This window comes from Cariama cristata, unplaced genomic scaffold (genome assembly GCF_000690535.1).
Source record: "Cariama cristata isolate BGI_N322 unplaced genomic scaffold, ASM69053v1 scaffold17889, whole genome shotgun sequence".
NCBI classification, from domain to species: domain Eukaryota; kingdom Metazoa; phylum Chordata; class Aves; order Cariamiformes; family Cariamidae; genus Cariama; species Cariama cristata.
Genome location: NW_009637616.1, coordinates 1 through 11247, shown reverse-complemented (window position 1 = coordinate 11247; position 11247 = coordinate 1). Strand labels below are relative to the sequence as shown.

The 11247-nt window shown below is 39.6% G+C and overlaps 2 protein-coding genes across 2 annotated transcripts in view; one reads left to right on the top strand and one right to left on the bottom strand.

Moving 5' to 3' along the window:
* Positions 1-5817, top strand: part of RHCE (Rh blood group, CcEe antigens) — a 9307-nt gene extending 3490 nt beyond the window's left edge. The window contains exons 5-10 of the mRNA XM_009708411.1: positions 1962-2119; positions 2428-2565; positions 2806-2936; positions 3867-3946; positions 5081-5154; positions 5791-5817. Of these exons, the coding sequence (XP_009706713.1) occupies positions 1962-2119; positions 2428-2565; positions 2806-2936; positions 3867-3946; positions 5081-5154; positions 5791-5817 (608 nt within the window). The remainder of the gene's footprint in view (positions 1-1961; positions 2120-2427; positions 2566-2805; positions 2937-3866; positions 3947-5080; positions 5155-5790) is intronic.
* A 2056-nt stretch (positions 5818-7873) lies between these two features.
* Positions 7874-11120, bottom strand: TMEM50A (transmembrane protein 50A). Its single transcript, XM_009708410.1, has 6 exons — positions 11018-11120; positions 10493-10605; positions 10018-10085; positions 9726-9818; positions 8371-8431; positions 7874-8079 (listed from the first exon to the last, which is right to left on the bottom strand). Exons 1-6 carry the CDS (start codon positions 11105-11107, stop codon positions 8034-8036), a joined length of 471 nt encoding a protein of 156 aa, XP_009706712.1. The 5' UTR covers positions 11108-11120; the 3' UTR covers positions 7874-8033.
* Between the last annotated feature and the right edge of the window lie 127 nt (positions 11121-11247).

Sequence of the window (11247 nt, the reverse complement as noted above, 5' to 3'; positions counted from 1 at the left end):
AAAGAGAAATTTAAATGCTACTCTTTTGAGTCCCTGGAGTTCTTGCTTTGCTGAAGAATTTGAGATCAGTATTTTAATCTAACTCATCAAGACGTTGTTAAGCCTTCATTAGAATTTTAGTGCAGCTTGCTATAACCAAGTGCTTGCTCTTTAGAGTAATTATATTGCCATGTCTTCAATAATTCCTGAGGTAATGTGGGTAGAAAGGAGCAACTGAGCAGGCAAATTCCTCATAGTTCGTTTTTGCATCCTGCTTCTGAGGGCTATGTGAAGGGTGCTGAGGTCTTCATCCATATTTGGACTCATATTGTGACTGTTTTATATCCATAGCTGAGCAGATACTCATAAGAATGCTTCAGTGGCATTAGTAGATTTTTAATTTTTTTTTTTTAAAGGCTGAATAACTACCTAATCAATAGGAATAAGTTTGTCATAGTATGGATCATTCCACCAGTCCTCACTGCTACCATAGGTTTTGAATTGCCAAAATGGCCTCTTCTGTCTGAGAGGCATGCTTATCACTGACTTGGTGCTCTGAAAAGGTGAAAATTAGCAATGGAAATTGGATTTCAAGGAGGTAAGATAAGCTTGTACAAAAGCAGTAGCTGCCAGGGTTGCAAGAAGCTGGATTTAACCATTGTGCTTTCTAGTGACGATGCCTGTGTCACTTCTTAATTGACTTGAACAAGAACACTTCGAATTTTACGGTCAGGTGAATTGCACAAGGGTCTGGTGCCTCAGTGGCATGGAGGACAGAACATTAGCTATGGACAGCAAAAAAATAATGCCTGGACAAGGCAAAATAAACTGTTGCTTGTTTGTGTTGTCGTCTTGGAGCTATGCAGAACTCGGGGAGCAGAGGCAGAGATTGCCATGTCTGGTCCAACTTAACTTGCGTCTGAGGCCACCTACTTCCCTCTGCTGGTTGGAATTTGATCTATGCATGTGTATCCATATGCAGATATGAAAAGGTGTATCCTGCCAAGCAGCGAACTTGTTTTATAGAGGCTGAGATTCCTAAATGCTGACAATTAGGGCCCAAGTTGTAGAAGCAGAAGAACCAGTTTTCATTTCTATTGTTAGTGAAGTCTAAGTGGTCATGAAAGTGTGACGTTGTGCAGGAGGGAAGTGAATCCTTCTTTTGGACCCTTATAGTAGGGAGTAGCTATTTGGTAGATAATTCTTTCACAAATAACAAGAAATTAAGCTGCGTATAGCTGAGTTGGTGAAGCATGATCATCTCAGCTCAAGCTATTGGTCTTCAGCCCTTTTCTGGAGTAATCGTAGTAGAAGTAGAGAGGATTCTGCTCTTATGATCCAGTTCATCCTCTTTTTCTCTTCAAACCCTGCCAGGAGGCAAGACAACCAGTACCAGTTGTACTGGCAGCCAAGGTAAAAGACCTTCCAAAGTGCACTTTGGTTTCTTTATAGTGATTTGTACCATGTGAGCTGTTTTCTCTTCCTCCTTGGCTTGCTTTCATTCTCTCTTGCAGCTGGTTTTGGACAGTTATTCCACAGTTCCATGAAAAAGAGCAGAAATTTTGGCCAAGGAGCAAGCCTCTGGTGCTTGTGCAGAACAGGCAGGATGCTGATTGTTTGGAAATCAGCAGTGGAATTGTTCCCACTTGTATCTGAACCTGTGTTTAAGGGGACAATAGATAAGACAAAGCTGATGTTAAAGGTGTTCTTGAAAAAAGCATCCTTCCTTCAACTCCGCGAAGGACCAGCCAGATGCCAGCAGAGCTGTGTAATGTTTGACATTACAGTAGTGTGTTTCTGGGAGGGTGTTGGCATAGCAGGTGACTCTCAGGGCTGTCTGCGTTGTGAAGTGTTATCCTTTGTTTACAGTGTGGGAATTATAGTGAACGCAAAACATGGGCTAAAGCCCTCCAGAGACAGCTAGTAGTGGATTCACTGTGTTTTAGAGCAGGTAATGATAGTTGCTTGTCTTTGTCTCCAAGGTACTCTCTTTCTCTGGGTGTTCTGGCCACGCTTCAATTATGTACTAGCTGTGGACAAGGGGAAAGCAATCTACAACACCTACTTTGCCCTTGCAGTGAGTGCTGTAACTGCCTTCGTGCTGTCTGTTCTGACCACAAAGGATGGAAAATTCAGAATGGTAAGACATGAGAGAAAATCACTGTATGGAGAAGATATTCTTCTGTTACTCTCAGTAATACACTGAAAGTATAATAGCTATTAAGTAAAAACAAGTCCAGACTTTCAGTCTGACAGTCATCATTAGCCTCCCAAGCAGAACACTGAACACACTCAGAAATTATGTTCTCAGATTGTAATTCACAGTATACAGAGGCCCAGATTTGCCTACAGAGATTGCACTTGCATGAGAATAGCAATCTATGGTATTGGGCTGCTATAAGCGATAACTGAATTCTCACTCCGTGTTTTTGTTGTTTTATTTTACAGACTCATATCCGCAGTGCAGTACTAGCTGGTGGGGTTACTGTTGGTTATGCAGCACACAGTATCGAGTATCCTTGGATTGCAATGATTTTGGGTCTGCTTGCCAGTGTGATAACCGTATTAGGATCTTACTGTTTACAGGTAGTACTCAAAACCTGAAATTGTTTTTGTCATAGCTGTATAAACTTCTTTTCCAGTGTAGGATATCTCAAAGGAAACCTCTCTTTCAAAGAGATTAAAGATAGGAAACCTGAAGTCTTTTGACTGGAGTGCAGGATTGCAACTTGCAAGACCAAAGTTCATTTTCTAGGTCTGTGATAGACAGTATGCTATTATCAACTTGTGTGTCTGTGTATCAATTAAACCTTTTCTTCTTCCCAGACATGCTTGAATCCTACTCTCAAGATTCATGATACCTCTGGAGTTCATTTCACTTTTGGCTTGCCTGGTGTGCTTGGAGGTCTTGCCCAGGTTGTTCTCTTAGTAATAAAAAACTGGACTGATTTACCAAGGTACGTAAGTTCTTGCTATTAAGTAATAAGCTTAGCTAATCACTATTGTAGTGTGCCCTGAGAAGATTTCTCATACATTCAGAAAGCCTGAACGTCATCACAGATAAATCATTTTATACCAGATAACCTAAGATAATATCTTAAGTCCAAAAAAGTCAGTAAAAAAGACTTTCAGAGTTGAGCAGACTTTGGATCAAAACTTTAATACTAGCTTTTGGCCCTGTTTTCTGTCTCCCTTTTGATTTGACATTAAATACAGCAGACATAGGAGATGAAGACTGGGGCTGTGCATCCTTCCAAGACTCATTTTGGCTTTTGTGATGTGTTTTGGGGAGCTTTGTATGCTAATTCAGGGGGGACAGAAATCAGCAGTTCTCTTTGAGTGAGGCTTTAACTCTGAGTCAGGGGCTAGAATGCCAGTTTTGACTAAAGCCAGTTTGGACCAAAGCCAGTCTGAACACTGAACTTGAAAATATACTTGGGGAGATGCCCTGCAAAAATTGAAGGGCTCAGTTAAGGATATTCTCCATAGGTTGTTTTGATCTGGCACTGGCATCTCGTTTTTGCAAATCAAGCTCTTGTCATATCATACAAGGAGTTCTCCGATTTTCTCAGTTTACGCAGGAATGAATGACAGTGCAGCATAAGGGCCTTACGCTTCTTGTCATGTTCTTATTGAAACAAACAAATTTAATGAAGTTTTAGTACCACAGTGATGGTTTCTAAGGGCAAAATATGTCCTCTGAAGTCTGTATTAGGCTTCTGATAGGATCTCTTAAAACATCCAACTGCAGCTGCAGAGAGATTCGAGAATAACAGAATTTTTATGAGAGGTTTCAGTGTAAAATGTGGTGTAGATGCAGATTCATTCACAGTCTTAATGCTAAATTCAGCAACTGTAAAAGGTGAAACACTTGTTTTGCTTTTCAGACTGGGTTATTTGGTCATGATCCATGTTGGTGCCTTCTGCCAGACCATCAGTGTTGCCTTGCTAACAGGTTTCATTGTAGGTTAGTATTGAAAAACATGTTTCAGTAATATCTTCCTCGTTTCCTCGGGCAAGGGGTATGTCATCTTATTGCACCCGCTACGATGTCAGTGCAGCCCTTTGCAGAAAGAGGCCAGTTTAACTCGGGCTCTGAAGTGTGTTTCAATGGGTAAATTATTTGTAGAAGAAGCCAATGGAAACATGAATGCCAGGGACTCTTCAAAGCCAGTCTTTTGGAGCAGAGATGTATTCAACATAAGTAACCTAGTAGCACCATTCTTTCATTGGTGACATTTATTTTAACAGATCCTTAACAGCTGCCTTCAAATTCCAGACAGGAGATGTGTGAGGATGAAAGTATTTTTACATTTGGGTATTGTCTTAGGTGACAGAAAAATGCTATCTAGAGCTTGTCACTTTTTAGGCCAGTTGGTATAAATCTGCAAAGTTTCGCTAATGTCAGTAGCTCACTTGCATCAGCCAAGCACTAGGCTTTTGTTCACCAGTGGTTTGGGATCGTCAGGGCTCATGTGTTTCCCATGTGACGTTCTGTTTTATGGCAGCTGCTCTTTTTCTGTAGCTGTTAAATCTATCTTGAATAAAAGAGAAATGGCAGATGAAAATTGCTGTGAACTATACTCTACAATGATTTTTTTGTGCTTTAATTGATCTGAAACCTTTGCATTACCTTAACTGTAATTAAGAAGTTGAGCTAATCAAGCAGATTTTTAAAAAACTTACAGCTAAAATAATCAAACATTCAGTGTTTAACCAATTGTTTAAAAATCTTAATGTTTCTATCTGAAATCCCAAGCTAACAGTGCTGATAAACCCGATTGCTTTAAATACACAGGCATTTTTCATACAAGAAGTTAATAATTTTTGATGTAATTTTAGAATCTGGTAGGCTGTTTAATGAGGTTTTACCTAGATTAATTAATTTTTAATAACACAAACCTTGATCCTAGCAAGCTTCTCTCTTTGTATTTAAGGTCAACTTGAGTCAAAGGGCTCTGCTGAAGCATTTAGTCCTGGTTTTGTATTTTGATCTATGTTACCTTTGGATAGGTGTTACTAAGAAACCTCCAGTTACACACAGTCTTTCCCTTTCCCTGATGTATATATTTACATTGGATATATGTGTTTTTACAAATAGGTTTAATTTTAAACTGCAAACTGTTGAAGACCATCCCTGTATCAAAGTACTTTGAAGACCAGTTTTATTGGGAGGTAAGTTTCAATGTAAAATTAACTGTGTGGGAGTATATAGAGCACCTTGTTGACCTTGATAAAGAACTCTAGGTATTTGAATTTAAAAAAAAAAAAAGCGGTAATTCCATTTCATTGTATGTTTTCGATGCCCTCTTCGAAATGGATGAACTGTTCCCACAGTTGATTCAGAGCCTGAACATTATAAATGCATGTAGTCTTCAGCTGGGATTGTCAGAGCCGTTGGTGGGCACAAGGCTAAATCTTAAATGATTTTGTTTGCTGTAACATGTAATCTCAGGTGCTCAGACATCCTCTGGGATTGACAGCCCTGGCCTCTGTGCTTCACACACAGTCCCTGAGGAGACTGGAGCAGCATCTAAGGGAAGGATATTTAGAAGGCAGTGAATGGAATGAAAGGTGCTCTTTATGAAAACAGACCAAGCCTCCTGGCCTTCGTGGGTGCAGAGTAGTCATTCAGTCTGAGACGCAAACACAGGCCTTGGGCACCTTTCGGTACTGAATGTGACGCTGTATTTGAATTACAGAAAAAAGAAATGGATGAAAATAAGCTTCTAATAAGGTTTTCCATTGCCTTTTTTTGTATGATGATTTGATGCACAAAATGTTCTGAAACAAGAATGTTTGTCTTCACAGTTTCCTCATTTGGCTGTTGGATTTTGAATGGAGGAACCCAGGTGACAGATTTGACCAAGATAAGATTTTCCTATTTGTCACTAGAGAAAACGAATAGCTGTGATGTGTTGAAAGAGCACTTCAGTATCAATTCTCAGGTGCAAAAAAGCCATCCTAATGGACACACAAAAGATTATTAATAAACTACTCTAGTGATTCTTGAAAGATACGGAGTGTAAATTTACAGGTGCAAACTTACATTTAGCTTTTCTGCTTTGTTGGTCTTACCTTAAATATTTTTTCATAGGATATGTACAAAAAAGTTGCCTGCATTCATTGCTGTAATGGCTTATCAATCAGAATGCTTGGAAACTTTAAACTATTTTAGCTCCCAAGGTTAAAAGCCGAAATATGTATTTTAAAGTGTAATTTTTCAAGGGCTACATACTCATTCATATCTAGCGAAGCATTGCAGTACTTGTTTTTAAGCTAAATTAATTCTGTTGAAGGCCTTGTTAAGCAAGGATTTGATGAGTGAGCTGGATCAGGGCCAGAGCTCTTCATCTTGCCAGACTGAACTCTTTGAATTATCTGACTGCTTAAAGAAAAATCTATAATTACTTGGCTCAGGCTAGCTGTTTGGCAGTTCAGATGGCAAGAAGTTAAATTGTTCCGCTTGTGGACAGTGTCCCCGAAATCAATGGTATTTACTCATAGCTAAGATTTGGCGGCAAACCTCAGAACAGCCTGCACCACCACGGGCTCTGGCTGCCCTAGGGGTGCAGACAGCTGGAGAGAGTGAGGGAATAGTCCTTGGCACTGGTCAGCACCAACGCCAGCACCCAAATTCTGAAGTGTCTTGAGCTGTTTTCCTCCAAGACAAGCAGGGGCCTTGGGTGCACGAGCTGGGGCCTATCGGGCAGAGGATTCTGTGCAAGTGAACTTTTGTTTTTAAGTGGATTGTGATCCTCAGTGTTTCTTCCTTGTTTCAAAATAGTTGGCATAAAAAACTCTTTCAAAAATGCTTACCTAATAAAAAAGTCAAAATTTGATTGTTTTTATTTATTCAGCACACTTGCTTAAAAATGAAGTAATGAGGAAAAATGTAATATTGAAGACAAGGCATGAGTTCTTTGATGCTGACTGCAGTAATGCGTGCCGACCTCAATTCATTCATCAGGGAACAAGCAAAGTAGATCACTACAGTTAAAGAAGTGTGAGACAGGTTTCAAGTAATGAGAAATTACTTGCGGAGGAAGGGCCAGTTTTTATTTCCAGGTCACCAAAGAGCCAGTGATCTGCTGCGTTTGTTGGCTGCCCACAGCTTCCACCGGCTGATGGTGACGTTCAGCCTGGACACACACTTACGTAGCCGTGTTATCTCACAGGTAACACCCTACTTACCTGTCTAATAGCGTAATCCCAACTCAACTTCTGTTCTTCAGTTTCTTAACTTTCCAGCAACCAGCCAACCATAACTTCTGCAACACAAACGGCTATTTTCTATCAGGAATGCTTTTAAGGAATAGTATTTTATTCCCTTCCTTTTCCCCACATCTCTTTTATCATTGATGTCTTCAGCAACTAGCCTAGGTGAATGCATAGGAAGGGGCAGATACAGGCTCAAAATTCTCCCTGGTAGTGACTGTCCCTGGTCTGAGGAGTACTCTGCGAAAGACAGAACTCTGATCTGAAGAGTACTCCTCCTTTTTTTTTTTTTTCTTGACAGTGGTTAGAAAATAGTTGACAGCAAGCTTTGTGGATGAGCTACGTCCATCTACAGCCACTGTAGCATAGTTCTATATTATGCAAGAAAAACCACACACCAGTAAGTTTGGAAATGTTTGAAGAAATGGTTATATTGTCCAGATATAGGAAATATTTAATAAATACGTGTTAAAAAGTTGTTTTACAGCATTTTTAGTAAGTCTTGGATTGTAAATAATGTCATAGAAACAGCTGGTTAAATACATCCATTTTCCACTATACTATTTGCTTATAGCAAACATCATATCATAAAAGTGACTTCCATTGTTACCTGTAGCAATTTTACATTAGTCAAAAACATTACAACATTTAAATCAACATACAAGAGTAAAAAAAATTAAACAGAATAGAACCAGAATTTTTACTGCTATGGTTTAAGTTTTCCTTGATTTATCTTTAGACATAATTGAAGGTGACCGTTTACAAAATGGTTTTACAAAATTTTGGGAGTGTGCAGTTAAAAGACCAGCATGGCCAATGCAGTTCCACAGGCATGTTCATTGCCACAAATCTTCTGTGCGACCAAATTTGAAGACCAGTCCTCTGTTTAAAACAGAATAAAGGGACATGAGTACATAATGGAGCAAATCAAACACCTAGTATTTTAAATACATGATTTCAGGGAGCAAGTTCTAGGCTAAATCCAATTCCTGGTCCTGCAATGAAACCTGTGCAGCCAAATCCGAGATCTACTGCCTTTAGCAGCAGTTTATTCACACATCTCTAGTTACAAAACACGGCTTAAGGAAAAAAAAAAAAACAGGTTACAGCAAGTGTCAGTTTTATCATTAAAACCAAACTAGGTAAGAAACGAACAAAGGAAGATAGTCTTACCCAAAAAAGATGAACGCATTCTGGAAAAACACAGCTATTCCTGGGTATACCACTGGTTTTTCTAACAAAAGAAAAAAGAATCTCTGTAAATTTTTTGGAAGTAATTTTCTAGCATAGCCCATCTCTGACATTTCACAAAGACTAAAGTGCACCTTGTTAGCAAAGATAACCAGTTTCATGTAAATACGAACACATTTGGAGTCTATGTACTGTGAAGCAGGGGTAAGGAGCAGAGTTTGACAGAGGGGTCGGTCACAATGTAGGATTCCCAACCAGATAGCGGGGTGGAGCAACAACAAACTCTTACTGCTGTTGCTGCTACGTAACAAATCTGCCTAAGCCAGATTGTTCCCACATACAAGGAAGACAGCACTGTGCAGCCCGCAGGGCCCCTTTCCTTCTCTAACAAGATGGTCCCCTCCAATCTCTGTTGCTCAGTTGTGTGGCACAAAGGACAAGCGTAAGCCTCGCCCCACTGCAGAGTTAATTCAGTGGCTTTTGTGCCCCCTCAAATCATTTAGCTTTCCAAAGAAAAGAAGCCTCTCCCATTCTCTAACCAAAAACGTGCCTCTCAAATGTAATGCTCATGGAGACTGTAATTATCACATGGGATTATGCATCCCATTTGGAATGCATGTGCGTGAGTATATATACTTATATATTCCTATGTAATGACAAAATACAGAATGGAAGTGCACATCAGCACTACTACGGAACCAATGCACCTAGGTTTCCTTGAAAATCCTCTGTGAATTGAGGAAGGCCAAAGCTGACGAGAATGTAAATTAAACAAAACCACCAATGTGCCCTGACTAGTCTGAAAGTCACTTCAGCTCCAGGTACAAGTAGTATCTTTACTTAAGTGACCTAACTTCCTTTTGAAAAACAAAGACTAATACGCTGCAGTTTTCATGTCTTTCTCAAGACTTGCCTTCACAAAAGGTACCATGGTACACATTAAGGCATGAATTTAAATAGGCAATTTGAATTATTTTTTTCCCTTTTGCTAATTTAGCATATAGGCTTTTGGAGCAATTTGCCCCAAATCAGTAATTTTTACTCTGGGAACAAGTGTTCACCCAGGGAATTATTCCCATGTAACTGCAGCAGTTTAAGTATACCAGTACAGTTCCCAGTTGACCAAGACCTGTGTTTCTAGTGAGGCTAGTTGGAAGTGACTTAGAAGCAGATAAAATCCACCCCAATAATAGTAGATAGTATGGAATATTGGTGCGTAGAGAACCAGAGTATTAAAACTGGGCCTGCCTAGAAACTAGCTAAAAATAAGTTCTAAAATTCAACAGTCATTTAAACTTTCAAAACTGGCTCAGGTCGGATTCCATGCTGTATCTTACCTTTAACAACATAGCCTCCAAAAAGGATCCACATGGAAGCAATCAGAGATCCAAAAGCCATCATAAAACCAATGAACAGCCAGATGCGAGCACCTTGAAAAAGACGTAGGGATGTTTTGTGCCTGTGCCCGAGTACAGACACTTGTGCTTTTGTTTCAGAGCACCTTCAGTGACACACCTGACAGAGCTATGCACAGACACACACCACACACACTGGTACGGCTCTTACAACTCTTGCAAGACTTAATGGCTTCACAGGTCTATGGCTATACAACAGCCTACGCCACCATACCTGTTTGTCCCAGGCAGCCTTCACTGTAACTGTCACCCCGCACTTGTCCATTAGACACGGCATTGATCCTGTACGAGCAGAACAGGGTAAAACTGGGTAAACATAGGTAAAGCAAGAAGTAAATGCTTACCAAACAATAGGAGGAATACGAAGCTTCTCAGCAACCTATATAAAAAGGATGATGTTGTATTTCTTGCATTTTGGCTTTTTTTTTTTTTAAATGGGGAACAAGGCTAAAACTTAAAGAGTATTTCTCCAAAGACTAATAAGACTTGGACCTGTACAACATGCTTAATTTTTTAAAATGGTTCCTTACATTAAATATCAACAAATACAACAGATATTAGAGATACTGAGATAGTAACTTGGTTTGTTGTTCTTAGTTACCTCTCCATTTAAAGACCATGTAGTCTTTTATTAATTGCACAAAGTAGGTTCTAGGAGTGTGTACTTCTGATCAAGAAGTTACACTTACATTAGGAATGCAATAGTGGCTATAACCCCACAAGCATGGTATGAATGGTTGAAGTCTTCCACTTTAGGGTATTTTACAGCTGCATCTATGATTATCCACCAACCTGTAAAAAACTATTAAAAAAGAAGAATGAGCACAATAGCTTAAAATATGGACACAAACCTTTTAAAATATATAAGATTGCTCTAGAAAAAATAATGTTAACATATAAAATCATTCTTGCAGTCTCCAACTCAGAGTCAACTGATAGCATAACTAGTTTTGCTATCGACTTCGGAGCAAGGTTAAATGCAAAACCAGAGATTTATCTGCTCCAATAGTTATTACAGGGGTAGAAGCTGCAGAACATAAGTAACACACGGATGCAAGCACCCAGAACAGATTTTGTCGTTAACTCTGCTACTACAAACAAAGACAAAATATCCCTGTTCTTCCTTTTACTTCCAAAGGGCTACTAATTTTTAGTTCATCGACATCTTACTACGTCTAAAAAGCCCAAAGCAACGTAAGAGAAGCCATACGTACCAGCACTCCTGCAGCAACAGAAGCGATCGTGTTTCGTTTCTCTCCCCAGTCAACACACTCCGACCTCAAGTTCTCAAGAAAACCTGACATTTTTCAGCGCTCTGAAGAACTGCAGAAGAGACATTTCTCTCAAAGAGCAAACCCAGTACACATCAAGAGCTAGCATACAGCAAAGTGCATTGCGCAAGGCAGGTTAAAACTGCTAAAGGCTACCTGAAAATCCGCCAGCC